Here is a 21,965-nt window from a genome sequence, read left to right as displayed (position 1 = left end):
TTTTTTAACAAATGCAATTTTTAGAAAATCAATTTGAAATTATTGGAACAGAGAATACACTAAAGCACACAGCCAGCAGGTAGTACAGCCTCTCTGATTTAGATCTACTTCCTATCACAATTACAGATCTACTGCACCCTCCTCTGGCAATTAAGTCCCTTAAGCTATAAAAGTCACAGCTCTCCAGCAAAGCATAACTAACCCTGACATTGTACACGATTGGGCCCATATCCTTTGGCCCCTTGCCTCTTATCCTATACCCCCTACATCCCCAAACTCACGCCTTAAAAAAGCTCCCTAACTTATCATACATTCCAACAACCTTTGGTCAATTTCCTTCTATTTATATATTAACTAAAGACCAAAATTCCTGATTCCAGCCATACTTTCCTCCCATGGGCTGAATAATAAGGAAACTGGTGGAAACAAATTAAATAAATATGAGCCAGGCATGGTAGTTCAGACCTGTAGTCCCAGAACTTGGGAGTCTAAGGCAGGGGGATCACAAGTTTAAGGCCAGCCTGGGCTATACAGTGAGTCTGAGGTCAACCAAGCTACACAGCAAGACCCTGAATCAAAAAACAAACAAAAAAATTAAATATTTTGCTTGGTGTAAACAAAATAAACACCAGCTCTCCTCCCACTCCCCATTCCTACTTTGTATGGACATACACCCCATGTTCACACCCATGTTTTCTGTCTCCCTTTCCCTCTCCTCTGTCTCCCTCATGTATACATACTCCACATATGCCTCTGCTGCAGCAGCCTGAGCTACACCGCCCCCCCAACTGTCCCTGAGGACCTTGGATTACATTCCTGCCTCACTTGCAGCTACCATTGGCTTGTCCAATAATGACATACTGAAGGAACAGGGCCCATTCTTGTCTGGTTGAAGGACACAGCCACTCTCTACCTCCCCAAACCTCACTTATACAGACTTACAGCCTGATCTACAACTGGTGTGGCTCCCTGTAAGGGTGACTTCTAATGAAATACTCAACTCTATTGAGTAGTACCTACCCTGTGTTGAGACTGAAACTAATCACTTTCCTTGAGAAACTCCAGGTGGAAGAAAAGCAAGTAATCAGAAAAGTACTATATAACTGGTAAGTATTAGATGACTGTTCCTTTCTCAGGAATAAAGGAAGGAAGAAATGTTGTGGTTTCATAGTGGAAACAGACTCTGGAAACAGGCATCACCTGGGAGATAGATTTCGAAAAATCTAGTTAACTGGGCCAAGAAGTGGAGACACACACACTCATATACACACACACACTTACTTTATGGTCAGCAGGAAACAGGGAGTCCATAGAACAGCAGCAGAGAGGGGACACACCAGACACATCATGGTTTGCATTGTGCAAAACACTGTGTGATCAACAGAGATTTAATAAGCCACACCTCTGCTCCAGTCACTTGGAAGACAGGCACAATATAAGGTACCCAAATAGAAGGCACATTGCTCAGAGCTGTGATTACCATCCAAGGTGAGCTGAGAAGGAAGAAGAAAAGTTTAATTCTAATTTGCGTCCTAAGTACAAAGATCATGGGAGAAGGGGGAACGTCTCTTAAGGGCCCTGCCTGTGGGTGGAGTGGAAGAGAAGGTGGGGCAGTAGCAGGTCAAACTCGGGAAGAAAGGAGAAGGAGGAAGACTGGGCAGAAAAGAGGGATTGGGGCAGAAGAGGGTGGGACCAGTGAGCTCCGCCTCCTCCCCCTGCTTTCCTGTTCACTGACCTGCTTTCTGGTGACCATTGGAGGATACAGGTGAGCAGGAACTCCTGAGACTGCTGACAGGGGTGGGGTGGAGGTCAGGGGAGTGGGGCTGGAGTTAAGTAGGAGAGGTCAGGGAGGGGGTCTGTGACACAGGGTTCAGGGAACTGAAGGCTGATTTGGGAATGTGAGCCACCTTGGACTTGTTACTGTTTCAGAGAAAAGAAAAGGCTTCTTCCCCTCCACCCCACCCCCAACCCTTTTGCTGACTCCTGGCAGGAAAGTTGAAATCTAAGGCGAGTGAGGGAGAGGGAGGTAGCATCTGGAAGACTTGGGGGTGTAGAAATCAGGAAGTCATAAGGGCCCTGGGACTTTGTTCTCACTTAGTTTGTGCCTCTGTAGCTTTGTTGCATCTGTATACACTTCTAACCAGAACATGGGCTGACTTGACTGGGAGATACCAGAAGACTGAGGCAGACAGGGTAAGTGATGCACCCTTCCCTCTTCTCCCTCCAACAGGGTCAGACAGAAGAGGGCCTCTGGCTGGGCAGGTGAAGGGTGGAGGTCCAGCCACAGGAGTAATAGAGAAAAGGGCAGGGCCTGCCCCATCACCTGGATTCCAGAAATGCCGGTGTACAACAGAAGCCATAGGCAGGATGGCCCTCACTGGATCCTGTGTGCTATAGAGAGAAACTAGAAGAGAGACTGCAGGGAGAAAGAATAAGGAAGGCAGGCAGAATGACATATAGTAAACTCATATGAGAGCTGGGAGTCAGAACTCCTGGACTGGTTTCCTTGGCTTTTTCAAAATACAGTGAAAACCTAGAGAGAATTGTGGAGCTGGAAGAGACCCTGCAGGTCATTTATTTGATTTGAGGTTGAAGAACCTGGAACCCAAACAGAGGAGTATAATATGCTGATTTTGGTTTCTGGCATAGCTGTGATGCCAAGTGCAAATTTACACACAACAACTGTGTGTCTTTTTGCAGGTGCCCTGGGAGGGGCCATGGTGCCAAGCCAGTTATGGGGGAGACTGAAGAAGCCACTTCTCTTCCTAAGCAGTGCCTCCCTTTTCCTTGGGCTGGTTTTACTGGGTGTATGGCCGCAAGTTGCCCCTGGCGCATATTTCTTTCTGACCTTGGCTGGCGTCTTCCTGTTTGCCTGCCTTCTGGCCTGTTCTCTGGAACGGGGGTTCCGATCAATGCAGACAGAGAACCCAGGGGCCTCAGACAATGCACGGTGAGTTAGGGGTGGGTAGGATGGCAGAAATGCGCCTTGAGCCCTTTCTCCCTCTGTACTTTTAGTTCCTAGGCACAGGCTGCTTTCCTCTGTCACTGGCATCAGTGAGAACAGGGGGCATGGCCAGCAGATGAGCCTTTGCAAATAGCAAACAGGAAAGGGAAAAAAGGACTCCTTTCAGGAAGCCACTAATAACCTCATTTCTCTTCCTTAGGGACAATGAAGGTTTTGAGGTGCCAACTTATGAAGAGGCTGTAGAGGTAATGGAATCACAGTGCCAACCCCAAGAGTTGGATCAACCACCCCCTTACAGTAGTGTTGTAATCATCCCAGAACTTGATGGGGGACAGCCCAGTCAACCAGAAAGGCTTGGGATAAGCAGACTGGAAAGGCGAGTGGGCTCAGAGGGAACTATAACTCTGGAAGGAAATCCTGGAAACACTCTAATCGGTCTTCAGCTGCGAGTACCACGGGTTGTGTCCACTGCTCCTGATCTGCAAAACTTGAGAGGGCTCCCCAAATTGGAGCCTCTTACTCCACCCCCTACCTATGATGTCTGCTTTGCTCACCCTGATGATGATAATGTTTTCCATGAAAACAACTGGACAATGCCCTAAAGTGATTCTCAGGAATTACCATCCCTCCACACCAGACCCACTCTCCTTTGCCCAACATTTCACAGTCCCTACTGTGTCTGGAACTGTTTCTATCTAGACATCATAAATGGGGCCTTGAACCCAGAGGGAAGTCAGGCTGTGGTAAGCCCCTCCCAGTGGAGATGTAGGTGGCACAATTTGATTCTTCTAGCAAAGTTGGTGGCTCACCCCGTGTCTAATAGTTCCACTGTTAGACTGAGGGTGTGAAGGAGAGGTGATCCAGAAGAAGCTGGGTAAGAAAAACAGTTAATAGCTGAGTGACAGCTGATACATCTGTTCCAAATGCAGTGCTTCTCCTAGATCCCTCGTGAAGTATTACTACCCTCACTGGGAAATGAGGATTCTAAGGGCAGAGGAGTTGGATAACTTGTACATGGAATCACCACTGGTAAATAACATAAAAATAACTTAATGGACTCTTAATTCCAAAGCCTATTGTGTTTTCAATACAAGGTAACCAACGGGAAACAGGTCACCCACACTTCTCTCAATCCCTGTCTTGGGACAACTGCTGGTAAGGGATGGAAGACTAAGTGCAGCAGGGAGGGCTGAGCGCGAGCAGGGGTGCCCCGAGCTTCCGGAAGAGCGCGTTAGTGCTCTCCATTTTCTCTGCATTCTGGCCCCAGCACTTCATCCCCAACGAAGCGTGAAGCCCAGCCGCACTGGTCTCGGTGAAGTTTTTCCACTAGGCGGGGCAAGAGGAACGCGAGGTGCCAGAGGAGGGGAAGGGGGGAAAACACAATTTCCGCGGGAATCGACAACCAGTCGGATTCCCAGGTCGAAGGGTCCTTGTTCTTTCCCCGCCCCTTCCCGTTCCGCCCAGCGCCTTCTCTTGCCCTATTGGTCAGTGCAGCCGCAGCAAGCGTTCTGCGCTTGCGCACGCACCGGCCACGGCGGGGGCGGGGCCTGTCTGGCGTCAGGGAGGGGCCGGGGCGTCAAGGCGCGAGCGCAGGCGCAGGCGCAGCGTGCGTCGCAGCCAGTGGGAGGGATGTGGAGAGAGCCGCGGTCTCCGGTTTGTTTGTGTTGTGGGCGGTCCGTGCACAGCCCGGGAAAAGCGGGAAATGGCGGTGCCGAGCGCGGGGTCCCGACCTGCCCTGCAGCCAAAAGGGCTAATGGCCGCTGACAGGAGGGGCAGGTGAGAGTGGAAGAGCCCCGGGGGATTTAGTGGGGCCCAGGCAAGCGGACCGGGGTCCTTGGTTTGCGGCCCTGTCACCCCCTGTTCTCGGAGCCCCCAGAAGCAGCTGTGTCCCCGCGTCCTGCCTGGGGTGGGAAGCTCTAGGGCACCCTCGGGCGGCTCCGGGCTAACGCGGCGCGGGCGGAAACCTTGGCCTCCTCCCTCCTGGCATAGGCTGCCCTGGCCTCCCATTGTTCAGCCTAAGGGCTTCTGCACATAGGTAGCTCTTCCCAGTCCCGCCGGATCTCGGCTTTGGCTTCCCCTAAAAATTCTCCATCCTTTCAACTATACTGCCTCCTAAAAAAACCAGTGAGACCCTTTTGCAGACCTAGATGCTCATCTTGGCGTGCATTTGATTTGGATTGGCTGTATCATGCCTGCACTGCTTTCAGTACAATAGCCAGATTTTTTTTTAAGACTTCTTCACGGGCTTCGGGATTTGAATTCTTTGAGGGGACTAGGAAGTTCTGTGTCTCCGAGTATATCATTGCCTCTGCCCTGTGCATTCCCGGTTCTGGGCACACATCACCCAACAGTACATTTTAATGCGACCTGGTCCAGACCCAGAAGATAAGCTTAAGAACAGGAATCTTCAACAGGACCCAGAATCAAAACTTTAGAACTCTTTGATGTCCTTTGTCCCATCCGGTACCGACAGTGTCCTAAATTCAAAGTGAGAACTTTTGGGAAGTTCACATTTAAGACTTTCCCCATGGTAGAGGAAGGAGCAGGTGTGCAGAGAGTGGGTGATGCTTCAGAGAAAAACTGAGTTGTTGCTTAAGAATTCGAGCCTGGAACTTGAGAGAGTTCAAAACTGAGAGCTAATTAGTGAATTATAAGTACGGATGAAATTGCCTAGGGCAGAGGCTTTTTGCAGGGGAGTCCTAATGCAAAATGAACATTTCAGGGCAGGCTGAAGGTCCTCTAAAGGAAACAGCATGGTAACCAGAGACTACCTGGAGAGAATGGAGTGTGCAAACTGAAGGTAGAGAAAATTTTAAGGAGTGATTGATAAACTGCAGGAAGAATCTGCTCCACCAGCTGCAGTATTACATTACGTTTACCAGAACTTGTATGTGTTATTGTTACTGCTTTGGTGTCTCTTAAGGTGATTTTTTAATGGGGTTTTGATTTGTGTAGAATCCGTTGTTGTAACAGGTTTCAGTAAATGTTTGGAGTAGCAGGAGAATTCCAAATACCTCCCTCTGCCTTAGGATCCTCTTGCTGCCTTCTTGGGTCTCAGTTCCTCCCAGGCCTTGCTTTTCCATCTAACTATAAGTCTCTAGCCCAAGTACGTCTCTTAAGTCAAGTGCATCCATACTATACATGCATAGTATTTCACTGATTTGAAAGTGTGTATTTTTCTTCCACATTTTATTATCTTTGAAATCAAATACATTTTGAAATAGGTTTTAAGTTATAAAAGTGAATCTGTTCTATCACTTTCATACTGCTACCAGGCCCTGAATGTTATATTTTTGAAAACTAAGCAGACTGGAAAGCTCTGGACATAAGATTCATTAGGACCATAGATGATATATATTGGAACTGCAATTCTCTTAGTTTATAAGCAGAAGCTGATCTGTTCTTTGCAAACCAGTAGCAAAACTAGGGAATCTTTGAAATAAAGCTGTCTGTCTCTACTTAGCACTAAGTTACCAAAATAATTTAACCTTTACTTGGACTAACCTTGTGATTTCAAATACACTGATTATTCATTAGTAATGTTTACCTACTGTTGCTTTCTATTGTGCTTTCTACTTATCCACATCTTACAGAATTGTGATTATTTTTAGTGTCATCTGTTGCAGGAATTTAAAAGTTGTAAAAAATATAATTTGTATAAATGGTCTATAGTGAGTATGTGTCCACTGGCTTCAGTTTTTGCTATTGTATTAAATTATTCTCTAACAAAAGTCATTTTAAACAGACATTCGTTTTAGATAAATAACATGAAATGTTTTCTGGAGTTATTCTCTTAATTAAAATTGCACATACTCTAAGACAGTCCATTCCTTAAGAGTCATTGTGTTACTGCTCAGTACATCTTTGTTTTTAATCAGATTCAATAAAATATGCTTGATCTTGGTTATTTCAAGTTCTGTTCTTTTTGTTGTTCTTACCCACACCTCTTCCACTCTTTTGTGTCAGATCTTATATTTCACAGCCTTTCTGTATACTTCTTATCTGTAGGATACTGGGAGTGTGTGGTATGCATCCTGACCATCAAGAAACACTGAAAAAGAACCGAGTGGTGCTAGCCAAACAGCTGTTGCTGAGTGAACTATTAGAACATCTCCTGGAGAAGGACATCATCACTTTGGAAATGAGGGAGCTCATCCAGGTATCTGAAGGTGAAAAAGAAGAGCCAAGAAGATAAATTAGCCTTAGGGGTAGCACAGAACATAATACAGTGTGGAAATGATGTGGTGCCTTACTAAGGAAATGGAAATGCCCTTCCAATCCTAGAGAGTTTGACAGAAAAGATACATAATTCAAGATTAATGAGGAAGACTTTATCTGTACATACTTTCCCTGTGAAAGGAATTCTTAGGAAGCACATGTGAAAAATAGAATTATAACCATATAAGTAAATGTGAGTCTGCTTTTTATTCCTGTATCTTAGGCCAAAGTGGGCAGTTTCAGCCAGAATGTGGAACTCCTCAACTTGTTGCCTAAGAGGGGCCCCCAGGCTTTTAATGCCTTCTGTGAGGCACTGAGGGAGACCAAGCAAGGTCACCTGGAGGATCTATTACTCTCAACCCTCTCTGGTCTTCAGCATGTTCTCCCACCGGTACGGAGCCCTAGAAATGTGGTGTCTTGGGAAGAGTTTGGTCAAAAAGGGTTTTTTTTTTTTTTTTTTGGTGGGGGGATAGGGTAGGGGAGGTTAGATTTGGACTAGACCATCTCCCTAAGATCTTTATGGTGAGTCCTGATTTCTTACAGTTGAGCTGTGACTACGATGTGAGTCTCCCTTTCCCAGTGTGTGAGTCCTGTCCCCCTCATAAGCAGCTCCGCCTGTCGACAGGTGAGAATTGATGAGATAAAAGGGGTCTCATAGATTGACTTACCAGTTTTTGACTGGTATCTGGCTTTTCCCCTAACACGAGATACATTTCGTACTAGGAATAGATTCTTAAGTGAATTTTTAGAAACTAGGAGGACAATTTAGATGGAACGTAGTTGGGCCCATTTCCCTTCCATCACAGATAATATTCTTTAGGGTAATTGGTCCTTTGAGCAACTTACATGGTTAGGAAATACCTACACATTATTTGACTTTTCCCTTCAAAGTTGAATGAGAAGAAACTACATTTTAGGCTATCAGCCTTCTAATGTGTAGCTTAGTGATTAGAACCAGGCTTTTCTCCCCTTTTTCAGTCATTCAGCAGTTTGAGCACCTACTACCTGCAAGCGAAGTGAAGAGAACCTGCTTATGAGCTAAAGCTAAAAAGTCTGTGCCCTCCTGGAGCTTAGGGTAGTGAGTAAGGCCAGTATTTATCAAAACCTCAGTTCAGAGGGGTACCTAAAGTTACAGTGTTACATTAGGATTGATGTTTACATATCAATCTAGTTGTTTGGCTTTCTGTCTATACAGTAGATACTGTGGAACACTCCCTAGATAATGGAGATGGTCCTCCCTGCCTTCAGGTGAAGCCTTGCACTCCTGAGTTTTATCAGACACATTACCAGCTGGTGAGTCTTTCATAACACTAAAAGGAAGAGAGTTGGGCTATGAGAAAGCTTTCCTGGGCATCTGATCCTAGTTTGTATATACATTTCCTTAGTGCTATATTATTCACAAAGTCATTGCTGATGAAATGCTTCCTGTGGCCATTTTTCTAATTTCACCTTGCAGGGCTAAGAAGAATATCACATCTTAGGTTTTTTGTTTTGCTTTTAATTTTAGAAATACCTAATCTAGCATTGGAATCATCGTTTCTGTCATCAGGAATCTCGTGATCTAACTAGTCTCTTCTCCCCAGGCCTACAGATTACAGTCTCGGCCTCGTGGCCTGGCACTAGTGCTGAGCAATGTGCACTTCACTGGAGAAAAAGACCTGGAATTTCGCTCTGGAGGGGATGTGGACCACAGTACTTTAGTCACCCTGTTCAAGCTCTTGGGCTACAACGTGCATATTTTACATGACCAGACCGCACAGGTACCTAAGGCTAGAAAGACTAACATTTAAATCAGAGGGCTAGGCCCTCTGTATTTGGCTTGCCATACTCATCTGCTGCTTCTGTACCTACTGGGTGTGCCTTACAAGTCATTCACTCAACTCAACATTCCCTCTCTGTTGTGTTTCCCTCCTTGCAGTCTAGTAAAAAGATAAGATAGGGCCCACCAGCTGTCAACATTGATGTCTCTGGGTAGCTGTGCTTTCATGAAGTTAATAATCATCTTGGGTTGGGTTCTCACTTTTTCATGTTCAGAAATTTGATTCTCAATCACTCAGGAAGTGATGAGACACTGAGATTCACCCTAACCAACCCAGGAAAGATACTTATAAACCAGGACTGCACAGGATATTTACTTTGTTGGTTGATTACCATTACTTAAGAGCCCAGTTATTGTTTAAATAATTACTTTTGCAAATACAAGTTTGCTAGAATTATTCCTATAAGTACTATGCAGTGACAATCTAATGAATATGGGGAAATTTCTTACTCTTCTCAGTGTATGGCTACAAGTCCTATCTTATTGGTAGATTGCTTATGGACTGCATTCTCATAAATGCTAAACTCTTGTTACGGGTTATTCCTTGTTAACCTGTTATCATGCTGCACTTCCAGCTTTGTTACCTGTAGGGTTTCTAGTTTGAAGTTGATTATAGCCTATTTGCAAATTTATTATTAACTACTTGGGGCCTAAACCATACTTTTTAAAACTTGCCTTTTGGGTTTTCTGTGGTAAAATCAAAATTGTTTGGAGATTTACTTTGACCTGTTGAGGTGTTGGTTGGAGTTGGTTTTGTGTTCGGCCTGTATTATGGTGTTCACTTGTTACCCAGCTGTTTTGATTCTGTAAGAATGACAATGTAATTACTGTACTTTGGCTATGGACAATTTCATCCATGAGTGCCTTGGTGCTGTCCTTCATATGCTGTTTTTGCCAGCCTGCCCACAGCAGCCCATTCAAAGAAGTAAATCTACTCTTCCTTGAAAGCTATGACTGGAACAGCCTCTTCAGTTACCAAGGATTGAAGTAGGTGACATGCTGTCTTGACAGGTCTGCTAGAAAGGAACAGGGTAGTCTATATGCTACAACTGCTACAGAGGGAATACTGTTGATGTCACCCCAACAAAATGTATGCTATGTATGTTTTCTTAGAGGTGTGGGTCTACCTGTTCGTTTTACTAGGAATCTATTATGTTATGGTTTTCTAAACTTATTTAGTTGATAGGTGATCTCACATGCCTCATCATTAAAGATGCAACACTGAGTTACCAAGGCAGCTACAACTGTTGTTTTCTGAGACATTCAGTAGATTTGGTGAATCCATGAGGCTACTCCATAAATGCCATTGCCATTTATGGTAAATCTGAGGCAGATTCAAGGACCTATTGGATCTCATTATCTGGTGACATTTCTTTTGAATCTTATTCTCTAGTTATATTGTTCTATAACTGAAGTTACAGTATAGTTAAGTTTTGATCTCCTTATAATAGAAGACTATCTTAGCTACCAAAAATTTTAAAAATATGTGCCTTGAGTTTAAGGGGCTTCAGATAGATCAGGGAGTTAACACTTGAGTGTTAACATCAAGAGAAAATGAAATTTTTTCTTTGTACTCCAAAGAACCCAGGAAGATTAGACAGTAATAACTGGGTGGATAGATGTGATCAAAAAAATAAATGGAGCAGGTAGGACTTAGGCTGCAAAAGCAAGAAAGAGTAGTGAAGACATCTTAAACAGGAGGCACAGTGCATAAATGAGAGCTGTGCCTGTCATAAACCATGTAGTTGCAGTGGATGTTGTAATGTAGATTGGACATGTGGAGTACTGTTCCTGGTGAACCTCTCTAGAGGTGACTCATCATGATTATTTGGTGAGCAAAAAAACAACCAAAAAAAATTAAGACCCTCTTTTTTTCCACTGTCAAACCCTTTTTTCTTGAGTGATAAATTCTATTTAAAAGTGGGAGGATAATTAAAAAGAATCCTCTTCTGTTAATGGTACTGAAGAGAACACTGTTATACTTAATATGTTTTTAGTGTCTCTTTGTCATCAAATTCTCATTGTGTCTACTGCAGTACAGGAGATTGCTAGTTCTGAGTTATGATTTATCATGTTAGGAAATAGATCTCCATTTCCAAAGTGTCATACTTCCTTTTACCAGGTGCTGTTGTTTTTTAACTTGAATTTGGGTCACAGATTGCTGTGAAGAATGTAGGGATAAGCGATTGGTCATCCCTGGAAAGTTCAGTCACCCATATAATTTTACATACAATTTCTGAGGGTTCATAGGTTATTCTCTTCACATGTCTCCACACCTAAGAGCTAAAACTGCTATTTAGTTTTATAAGAAATAGATCTATAGATCCTTTTTTATTAGGGGGGAGTGCTTTGTTGTCTTCCATTTACTGACAGTAATTTTACTAAGTTCAAAGTATTCACGAGTAGGTACACAAGTATGTAATGTTTATTCTATTCTTTAGGCAAAATTAACTTCTTTAACTGTTATGTGGCTGCTTTAGGCGCCACACTTTGCGAACCTCTGAAATATATCATACAAGCTTGCTTTTTATTGAGAGAAGGTTGCTAAATGTGAAGTACATGTGTGCTATAACTTTTTCCTGGATAATACATTCATCCTCATTCTGTGTTCTCCAAATTCATAATAAAATGAACTTGTTTCTCTGCTCACGTCAGGTAGGAGAAGAGACCCAGATATCTTGAGTTATAGAGGGAGACATAGGTTTAAAAGATACTATACTGTTAGATATTGTATTATTTTCCGTTAGATTAACCAAATGCTTAAGTTTGTGGTATTCATTTATGGCAACTTAGTACAAGATAAATAAGATACTTAAGTTAGTCTATAAGGTTGAGCAATAATGCATTTCTTTTAGAAGATGATGCTTTTAATTGATTAGACATATTTTTTGCAATATGTATGAGATACAGTAATTAAATACTTTCTATGTAGTATCATTTAATCTTCACAAATTAAGAGAAGGTTGACTTGTAATGATTTTCTTAGAAAGTGAAAATTGGAATTTTGAGGGCTAGTGAACATATTCTACCTTATGAACCCAGTGTTCAAATCCCAGATGGGTCTAACCCCAAAGCCATATGTGTGATCGTTTTGTGTGGAGTTGTCCCCATCATAGTGTGTTCTCCCTGAGCCCAGCATTTTCACTGTCTCTTGGATACTTGCAATTCCATGCCAGAAAATACCAGACAAATACTTTCATTCTTTACTATCATGAAACTTTTAACCTCTGTCACAGAACAGTTTATTTTTCCTGTCCCTGAGTAGGTATGGTCCTGTGTCATTTATAAGAGCACTTGCTCTAATGAAAGAACTATTTGATCAGGGAGTAAATCAAAATTGACTAGTTCGTGTACTTTTACTGGTAACTTGCTTTAATCCCAGAGTTCTTTGTCTCAGTGACTATGTAAACCTGTTGTCAGAATTTCGTGTCTGAAGTCATGTGCATTTTTCTGGTGAGTGCATAGCAGCTTTCTTTAACCTCTTACTGTGACTGCTTTTATCATTGACCAGAAGAATATACAAAAAACATTTTACCTTCTCATAGCTTGGATTTTCAAGCAGAATCCAGAATCCAAATATAATCACTGCCTATATTGGTGCTGACTGTAGTGAACAATACTGAATCTGTCTTCTAGGAAATGCAAGAGAAACTCCAGAATTTTGCACAGTTGCCTGAACACCGAGTCACAGACTCCTGCATAGTGGCACTCCTCTCACATGGTGTGGAGGGCGGCATCTATGGTGTGGATGGCAAACTGCTTCAGGTGGGGATAATCTTGTAAAAGCTGACTGTGAAACTAAGCCGCTTTACCTCCATCCCCCCCCCCCCCACACGCCACTCTTTCTGATGGTGGCTGCTGTTGTTTGTATAGGACTTCAGTAGACCTTGGTAGTTGCCTAACCTCTGTTTTCCCTTCTCTCTCTCTGGCAGCTCCAAGAGATTTTTCGACTCTTCGACAATGTCAACTGTCCAAGCCTGCAAAACAAGCCAAAAATGTTCTTCATCCAGGCCTGCCGTGGAGGTGAGTGCCCTGGCAGACCAGCACCTGGGTGGTGGCTCCTGGGCAGCCTCCCACCAGCTCTCACTTTCCTGTTTGCTCCTCTCAGGTGCTATTGGATCCCTTGGGCACCTCCTTCTGTTCACTGCTGCCACCGCCTCTCTTGCTCTGTAAGTGTCTCCCAATGCATGGGGTGTGCTGGGACTTGGGCAGCCCATGGCTCTCAGGCTGGTCAGCTCTCTGTGCACCACCATATCCTGTTCTCAGGTTTCTCTTGTCAGTGTCTGCTTTTTCCCCCGCCTGAGAACACAGACTCTTTCCTGTGCTTATAACTGTGACACACTTTTGTTGTAACTCATTCCAGTTGATGATTTTCTGTCTCTGTCCCTCTCACTTTATCTCTTTCCTCTTTTTCCTTCTATCTTCTCCCTTTTCACTTCCTCCTTGTACCTCTCTGTTTATCAATGCTTCCATTCTTGCCTCCTTCCTTTATCATTCGTGGACCGTGCAGGATTGCAGAATCCATGTCAGCCTTGGACTCTTTCCTCAGCTGCTTCTGTTCCTCTTCTCTTGTGCATGCAGTGTGTTCTACCCCTTTAAGAACGAAGCCTGTGTGACAAGGCTCAGAGGACACATAGGGTTCCTTCTCATCCTGAAGAAAAACAGTAGTAATTAAGGGTTCTAAATTTAGAGTCAAATCCTGACTCTGCTACTTAGTAATTATGTGAATTAGAGAAGTTACTTCACATCCCTCTTATCTCTCTACCTCAGTTTCCTTCATGTAAAATGTGGACATTGTACCTACTTCTTAAGGTTGTCATGATTTTTAAATAGAATTATACATGAGAGCTTACTTAGCCAGGTACTTGGCTCTTGGTAAATCCATAGAGAAAACCTGCTGCTTCTATTATAACATGATCAGTGTTCTCAAGGGGCTTATAGTTTGGGTTATAGTGTACTTAGTCCAAATATTCAAATGACTTGTTTTATTTGTTGTGTGACAGATAAACAATCACACAATAAAAGTATGACTAATACTGTTTTCCTAATCTCATATCACCATAAAGTTTATTGTTATACTACCTACTACTGCTATAAAAGCAAGAGAAAAATCTGGCCTCTCTAAGGAGCCTGTGGGAAACTAAAGCAAATATATATATATGAAGTAGTTTAAAACTCAAGCAAGGGTGAAGTTAGTGATACAGAACTGTACATATAAAGGATTATGCAGTAATAATCATTTTAAGTGAGGTTAGTTTAAAGAGATTTTGTGGATAGGGTAAGGCTTACCATGAACCCAAGATACATGATTTATAAAGATGTGGAAAGAAAGTGCTTAGGAAAAGAGACAATGTAGCATGGCAAACATACCAAGATTAAAAGGATGTGTTCCTCCATTATATAATTAATATCCCCTTAATCTAATCTGTGTAAGCATGTAGTGAGATTTGATGTATCATGGGAACTTGACCAGCTAATTACAAACCTTAATCACAGCTGAGATTTTGGACTTTAGCAGATAGTAGCATGGCACTGTTAAAAGCTTAAGTAAGAAATAATGTGATGAATTTTTCCAGGTTAGTCACCATGACAGGGAGCTGCACTAAGGCGAGAACATGTGAGGGTAGACATGAGCTCAGTTTTTCATTCACTGCTTTTCCCCAGGCCCAGAGCACTGCATAACACATGATGGCACTTAACAGTTATTGAATGAATGGGTAAAATTTTGCCTGTCTAGAAAATTGTAACGATAACATATAAAGTAGATAAGTGGATAATGTGAAGAAAGAGCCAATAGCATTTATTGACTAAAATTAAATCCATTAAGGCATGACCAAAGTCTAATTGTTCCTATGAAAATTTGAGCCCAGCAGTCTTCCTGCCATTTTTGGTGATAAAATGTCTATAAAAGTACCTGCTTTTACAGATCTGGTAAAGTGACTCAAGTGGTACAACATCTGCCTACCAGGTGTGAAACCCAAAGTTCAACCTCTCCCCACCCCTAATAACACCCTCCACAAAGAAAAAGAACCACTCCTCCCCTAACGGACTGATTTCATAAGAGTGTAAGCTTGATGAGGGCAGTGACTTTTTCTGTGTCCCTAGGTCTTAATATGAGACTGTACCTGGTACAGGGACATTAGTAATTTTTTATTGAATTAGTGAATTTCAGTCCTTTATGCTATAGTTCTTCAAGCATCCCTTCTGCTAGTCTCTAGTATTGAATATCTCATTAAGCAGGAAATATTGCAAATGAACCGTCTTATTTTTGGTGTGTTGACCTATGTGTCTTCCCTGTCTCCTATACAGCATCAGCATCCTTGCCTAGCCCCAAAATAGTAGCTTAGTGTGCTTTTTCAGTTTTGTAGGAGAAAATAAATTATCCCAATTTTCAATTCTTCCTCTTTTGAATTTTTCTTAAATTTTGGATGTTTGTTATAATTTGTTTTACAAAATTAATAAAAATGTTTTTTAGAATATTAAAAACCACGACAAGCACTGTGGCACGCAGCTGTAATCCTAGCTACTCAGGAGAGATCAGGAAAATTGTGGTTCAAAGCCAGCCTAAGCAAATAGTTGTTGAAAAAGCCCATCACAAAAAATGAACTGATAGAGTGGCTCAAGGTATAAGCCCTGAGTTCATACTCCAGTATTGCTCCCCCAAAAGAAAAAAAAAAATTAAAACCACTTTGGAAATCTCTGGTCATGCTTAGTTTTGTAGTTGGTTGGGTTTTTTGTTTGTTTTTTGGGTTTTACTGACAACGTAGTTTGAGGTTGTGATTTTTATATGACATACATGTAGTAAACAGATTTTTGGTTCATTGTTTTAGGATTTATGTTATGAAACTGAGTATCAATATTTTATTGCATAATGTAGTAAAAAAAGTACTGTGACTTCCAGGTGTATTGCTAACTGAACAAGTGAATCATACTTAGATAATTTTTAATTCCATTTACAAGGAGTACTTGATTTGATGCTTTCTCTGTCTTAACGCAGAATGGAATATGCTCCAACCATATACATGTGTATGTGTTTGAGTATGGTGCCTAGCCTACAGAAGGGCACTCCTTGAGTAATGGATGCATGCTGGGAAAGTAATGATTTTCCTTTTTTTTTTTTAATTCATCAGCCATACATTGGAGGCAACAACTGGAAATGGCTCTTCCTGGTCAAGATTATAGGGAACTTGGGCTTGCCTGTGACGGGCCCATGAGAAATGGGAGAAAGTAATATCTTTGTTCATTCTGTTGGCCTTTCTGCAGATGAGACTGATCGTGGGGTCGACCAGCAAGATGGAAAGAACCATGCAAGATCCCCTGGGTGTGAGGAAAGTGATGCTGGTAAAGAGGAGTTACTGAAGATGAGACTGCCCACACGTTCGGACATGATATGTGGCTATGCCTGCCTCAAAGGTATTCTGAATTCCAAAAGACTAATTCATAGTCTTGGATTTATACTCTCCTAGACTTGGATTTTTTATGCTGGGCTTTTTGGCTGGGGAGGATTCAGAGTACCATGAAAGTCTCATTGTGACCTCCATACCTCTGGTTGCAGGCACTGCTGCCATGCGGAACACCAAGCGGGGTTCTTGGTACATTGAGGCACTCACTCAGGTGTTCTCTGAGAGGGCTTGTGACATGCACGTGGCTGACATGCTGGTTAAGGTAAGTCAGCTCAGGCTATCTCCACAAACCTTTGTATTTCCACAGCATACTCCCTTCCTCTTCCCTTGCACTATTTTTCATAGTCTGTTTACCATCCCTGTTGTGCTTTATTATGGGAGCATGAGACAATCTCAGACTTCAGACCACTGGTTCTGCCTTCCCAGGTGAATGCCCTTATCAAGGAACGTGAAGGTTATGCCCCTGGCACAGAATTCCACCGATGCAAGGAGATGTCTGAGTACTGTAGCACCCTATGCCGTCACCTCTACCTGTTCCCAGGATACCCTCCCACGTGAAGCTGCCTCCTTGTTGTCCATGCTGTTGGAGGCCACTGGATCACTGAAGGCGCAATAGAGCCTTTTCTCTTCAGGATGCATGGTTTCTGTTCTGCCTCCTCAGGGATGTAGGAATCTCCCAGGTTTGCTTCCTGTGCCCATCATTTCCACCTTTGTGTATGGGACGCCAGGCCAGCTTCTCCTGTGTGATGCTCTTTCCCTGTAGAGCTGGTTCTGGCTAGGGTTGTTGCCAAAGAACCTGGCAAGTGACATTGTGAACACATGTTGTCATGGGGAGAGGGCATGTGGATTGCTTGATGTTTGTGATATTTCTGTCCCCATGGCTTTTAGAAGGGTACTTTGGTTGTTGCATTTATTACATCAGTTAAGATGTCTCAGATCATCTGTTATCTTTTTTCCTATCCCCAACCCCATTTATCCTACAGTGAGAATTTGAATATGTCCCAGTTTAGTGTAGGCATTTTCATCTGGCTTGAAGAGGCAGATGTGACAGACACATCCTGCTGTGGTAGGCAGAAGTGTCTGTGCCTCCACTGCAGACCCAGGCAAAAGACAGTCTTCTCAACTACACCAGTGGCTCCTTTGGGCTTCAAGTTCCCAGCATTTCAGCAGAGCTTAGGGTCTATGCCTTGCCCCTGGAAGTCTTAAAGATCTTCCTTAGTTGTTCTTTCCCTGAGCTGTTACTAAAATGAGCCTTGTAGGTATATTGGCAGAAAGCCAGGAGGAACTATGTGCCTCCTCACACTAATCTGTCACTGTGTCTTTCTCCTTTCTATGTGATGTCCCTTCCTTTCCCTTGTTGGCATTGCCATGCAATCAAACTGTGTCTCATATCTGGACTTCTGGATAAGCTTCCTAGTTGTTGTCTCTTCCCTTTTAATTTTCATTTCTTTCTGTTCACTGCTGTCACCAGGTCTGTCTAAAATATTCAAGTTGATCTTTTGACTGCTCCAGGGTGTAATGTACCTTGTCCTGCCTTCTGCTTCTATGTTAGACTCTCCTTTGATTTTGTGGCCATCTCTCCCCTTACATTATTTCTTTCTATTTCAGTGAGTATATTACCATAAACATGTTACTCTTTCTACCTAGAAACCTTCTTTCTGTCTTCTTCTATGAAACTTTCCTGTTCCTTAAATCTTTTACATTTTCATTCTTGCCCCCCTTCAGTCTGTTCTCCCCATATCAGAGTAGTTTTTTATTTTTAAAGATAAATCTGATTGTATCACTCTACTGCTTGGAACCCTTTGCCTTCCTATTAAACCTTATATAAAGCCCAAACTCCTTACTCTGATTTATAAGATCTCATTCTTACTTTCTCCTTGAGCCTCATTCAATGATGATTTCTCCCTGTACTCCAGCCCTAGAAGCCCCTCAGTTTTTCAGATGTTCTGTGCTCACTATTCCAACACTCTTGCTTAGAATGTCATCTTCTTCAAGTCTTTAGGAGGCCTTTCCAGGTCATTCTATCTGCAGGCATTTTTCTGTATCTCTATTGCTGTATATCTTATTTATCCTTTGCTTTACTCAGTGCAATTTTTAACGATGTATTTCTTATTTTACTTCTTCATTTTTACCTCCCCTACTAGGCTGTAAACTCTAAAAGGGTACAAACCCTGGCTTTGTTACTGATCAGTATGTACCAGTATCTGCCACTTACAGGTCTTCAGTAAAAGTTCATCAAATGAAGGAGTCAGATGGCTAAGCCCAGCTAGAATCCTACTTTTTGGAAGAATTTCCCTTTTGACGATACGCAGTTTGGAAGTTACGCTGTATGTTTTCCAGTTGTTTTGTATTTTATCCACTGGTATTTTTAGCCCCTTAAAGACATACCACGTGTGAAAAAACTTCATCACATCTCCCATTGTGCCTAGGAAAATGCTAGGCCTGTAGTAGTCAAGGTGCTCAACTAATGTTTGTTCTGTGAGCCAGGTAGGTGGTTTGAAGACTTGCTGCCAAGTCCTACCTTTGGGTCAGTATAGGATGAATATATTTGAGTGATAGAACCTTTCCACTTCCCACTGCCAAGATTTTGTATTGCCATCAGGTGCCAAATAAATGTTGATATTTGTTACCGATGTGTGCCTGGTTTGTTTCTACAGGTACTCCGTCTTCTGAAGCCCACATTTCTTCATTTCCTTGTATTGCATCGTTCCTTCCCACCTCAAAAGACCTACCTAGAACCTAAAACCGCTGTCTTTTTTTATATGCTCAGGTGTGTACCTGTCTCTTTGGTGGCATAGCCCTGGGATGTCTCATGGTCAGGTAAAGTGGATGATCAAGCAAACAGTGTTGATTCTGGTTTACCAGATTATGGGCTTGAAGGCTAGAGTAACAGGTGGGGTCAGAATAGGAAGATGAGAAAGGACAGTAGGATTTTATTTCTCAGTCCAAATTAAATATAAGATTTTCTAGGGTAGACAAAAATATTAGATAATTCTAGGGCAGAAAAGAAGAGAATGGAAAGTAATGGACTGGAAGTATTTGGAGTACATGCCTGTAGAGGCAATTGTGCAGGAGCACAGTGGGCTAAGGAGGTTTAGCAAGAAGAGGAAAATTCTATAAGAGCATTTGGGTAGCAAAGAGCTGTGGAAAGATGCTGGGGAATATAGAGGAGGAATTGCTGTCAACGAGAAGCAAAAGGGCATTGAGCTGAGCTGAAGCATATCACCAGATTTAGAAGGAGGAGGGGGATTCATTGTGAAAGAACATTAGGGGCAAAAGGGCATGAAAAATAGACTGAGACCAACTGGTTATATATTGCAGGGAAAAAACAGGTAACTTCAAAGTGTGGGACACAGAAATCTTGGAAAATTTAAGTTACTGAATAGTGGGAATAGATACCCATTTTTAGGATAGGAAAGGTTTCTGAAAGTGATTTGTTTGGGAATTACAAACCAGTATCTGAGCTGAAGTCCATGTCCTTTCCACCCGCCCTTGAATAGGGTGTCAGGTTGAATTTCACAGCTCTACTCCCTTCCCCCACTTGTTTCTGCCAGGGGATTCTCTTCTAAAATTATCCCCCTCCCTGAGCTGGGGGCTGCCCTCTGCTGCCCTTCCACATCCTGTTTTCCTAAGTGGGGAAAGGAAAGCAGGAAGAAATGAAACAAGTGGAGTATCAGATCAAAGCTGTGGTTTAAGAAGTAGGGGGGAACTGTCCTAAAGAGGAAGACAAATAGCTACAATACTTGGTCTGTTACAGGTACTGAGTATAGAAGTGTGGCTTCCATCTTCTTCACAGTGCCACAAGGCAGTCATTTTCATTTATTTTTCAGAAGAGGGAAGTAAGGCTCAAAGTCTTTTTCAACTTCTTCAAACAAAATAAATCATGTAGTATTCCAGGGATGAACTCTAGAATTATGTAAATCTAATTTTAATGCTAGCTCTACTTTTAAGGATGTTGGGAGATCTTGACCAAGGTAGCTAACAACCTCAGTTGCCTCTTCCTAAAAATAATGAAAATTTATTTCTACTTTGAAAGGTCCCTATAGGGGACCTTAAATATGATGATGTATTAGAAAATATCATGTTTGAAAAGCCAGAAGGTGCAAGAGACCTGTGAAGTGCTACAGGGATCTGCAAGGCATGGGACAGAATAAGGGTTCTTGCAGGACAGAACCAGGTCCAAAAAAGAATAGAGGAGAAGTGAGCACCAGTGAGGTCTGTTACAGGAAAAATGTCCAGAGAAGTTGGAGTTGCTTTGCTGAGATTTCAGGAGGAGGTGGACATGGGTTTCATGCTGCCTGGATATGCAAAGAGAAATAGAGCTGAAAACATCAAGAGTATGATGGTTGTATTTAGTGCTTCATAGGTTGGAGAAGCCAGACTTGAAGATGTTGAAATTGGAAAACAAGTGTGTGATCCGGAAAGAAAATTGGTGCTTAAATTTGGGCAGTGGGAAGGGGAAGATACTGAAAGACTGTCCTACACAACCACCTATACCCACAACAGATTTTCATTCTTATATCCTGTGTGGCGACTTTGTATAACCTTCCTTCAGATAGCAATTCCATAACCTATAGGTTTTAACCTTTTAATATTATGGACCCTGGAAGAAATCTAGTTAAAACTTAAGAATAATAGGTCCCATTCACACATGCTTATGAATTTGCTTCCAAGTTTAGGAACATCACAGAACTACCTAGAAGCCCATCTTTGGCTCTCTGAATCCAAACCTAAGCTCTAAGTCCAATTGGGGTGTTTGGAGTGAGGGGTAGGCACAATTTATATCTACTTTGTCCTTCCAAGAAAATAGCTTGCAGATTTTAAACTATTCCTAATTTTGAACACAAGATACTTACTCTCAAATCCTTGCCATCCAACCCTAGCAGCCTCTGTATGTGTTCTTGGTCTTCATAGCTTGAGAATCTGGGTCTTAGAATTACAGCTGGTGCTTTTCTTACATACTACATGCTTCCACTGGGTTTGGCCAGGGATGAGTGGCTTCGTATCCCTACTGGTCTCTGCCTTCACGTCTCTCAGTCCATGACCAAGCTGCTGTGTGTTAGGGAACCAACTTGCTCAGGAATAAAAAGAAAGAAGTTAATTGCATCTGATGTTTGTTTGTTCAAGTTCCCTGCAAAAACTTTACCTTCAGAAAGCCAGACACCACAAACAGGTGAAAAGACATCAAGAATATAACCTCTTTGGTACTTTTATTTTCCTTATTAAGAAAGTATTCCTTTCAAGCTAGGCACCGGTGGCTCATGCCTGTAATCCTAGCTACTGAGGAGGCAGAGATCTGGAAGATAACGATTTAAAGCCAGCCTCAGCAAATTGTGAGACCCTCTCAAAAATAACCAACACAAAATAGGGCTGGCAGAGTGCCTGCCTTGCAAGCATGAGGCCCTGAATTCATACTCCAGTACTGTAAAAAATGTATTCCTTTCATTTCACAGCAATCACTTGATCTTTCCTCATTTCCTGTAGAAAATGCATGGATCTGCACAGAACCTTTAGTCCCTCAGCCATCCCACATTCATAACCTTTGTGAGTGTTTTACAAG

At 42.5% G+C, this 21,965-nt stretch overlaps 2 protein-coding genes across 7 annotated transcripts; both read left to right on the top strand.

Annotated features, from left to right (window-relative positions):
* Positions 1–1,709: 1,709 nt before the first annotated feature.
* Positions 1,710–19,034, top strand: Casp2 (caspase 2). Of its 6 annotated transcripts, none has more exons than XM_074061467.1 (13): positions 1,710–1,765; positions 2,114–2,193; positions 3,165–3,210; positions 6,974–7,124; positions 7,407–7,574; positions 7,727–7,808; positions 8,379–8,476; positions 8,767–8,943; positions 12,639–12,767; positions 12,935–13,025; positions 16,266–16,415; positions 16,558–16,667; positions 16,832–19,034. In XM_074061467.1, the coding sequence occupies exons 4-13, from the start codon at positions 6,993–6,995 to the stop codon at positions 16,961–16,963; spliced, it is 1,269 nt and encodes a 422-aa protein (XP_073917568.1). In that variant the 5' UTR covers positions 1,710–1,765; positions 2,114–2,193; positions 3,165–3,210; positions 6,974–6,992; the 3' UTR covers positions 16,964–19,034. The 6 variants fall into 6 exon arrangements, with proteins under 6 accessions (XP_073917568.1, XP_073917575.1, XP_020036697.1 ...); XM_074061474.1 differs by lacking the exon at positions 1,710–1,765 and adding an exon at positions 1,958–2,007; XM_020181108.2 differs by lacking the exons at positions 1,710–1,765; positions 2,114–2,193; positions 3,165–3,210 and adding an exon at positions 4,168–4,741.
* Tmem139 (transmembrane protein 139) lies at positions 2,114–4,029 on the top strand. Its single transcript, XM_020181122.2, has 3 exons — positions 2,114–2,193; positions 2,701–2,950; positions 3,165–4,029. Exons 2-3 carry the CDS (start codon positions 2,718–2,720, stop codon positions 3,565–3,567), a joined length of 636 nt encoding a protein of 211 aa, XP_020036711.1. The 5' UTR covers positions 2,114–2,193; positions 2,701–2,717; the 3' UTR covers positions 3,568–4,029.
* Positions 19,035–21,965: the final 2,931 nt, after the last annotated feature.

Source organism: Castor canadensis, chromosome 2, assembly GCF_047511655.1.
Source record: "Castor canadensis chromosome 2, mCasCan1.hap1v2, whole genome shotgun sequence".
In the NCBI taxonomy this organism is placed as follows: Eukaryota; Metazoa; Chordata; class Mammalia; order Rodentia; family Castoridae; genus Castor; species Castor canadensis.
Note: the sequence above shows the minus strand (reverse complement) of the source record. Positions and strands in the feature narration are given on the sequence as shown.

What these genes read in the sequence shown, in the direction of transcription:
- Tmem139 (XM_020181122.2), top strand. Translation starts at nt 2,718, where the DNA reads ATGGTGCCAAGCCAGTTATGGGGGAGACTGAAGAAGCCACTTCTCTTC. An exon ending in GGGGCCTCAGACAATGCACG is followed by an intron (nt 2,951 to 3,164) that starts GTGAGTTAGGGG and finishes TCTCTTCCTTAG; the next exon opens with GGACAATGAAGGTTTTGAGG.
- Casp2 (XM_020181108.2), top strand. Translation starts at nt 4,668, where the DNA reads ATGGCGGTGCCGAGCGCGGGGTCCCGACCTGCCCTGCAGCCAAAAGGG. An exon ending in ATCAGACACATTACCAGCTG is followed by an intron (nt 8,477 to 8,766) that starts GTGAGTCTTTCA and finishes TCTTCTCCCCAG; the next exon opens with GCCTACAGATTACAGTCTCG. An exon ending in TGGATGGCAAACTGCTTCAG is followed by an intron (nt 12,768 to 12,934) that starts GTGGGGATAATC and finishes TCTCTCTGGCAG; the next exon opens with CTCCAAGAGATTTTTCGACT.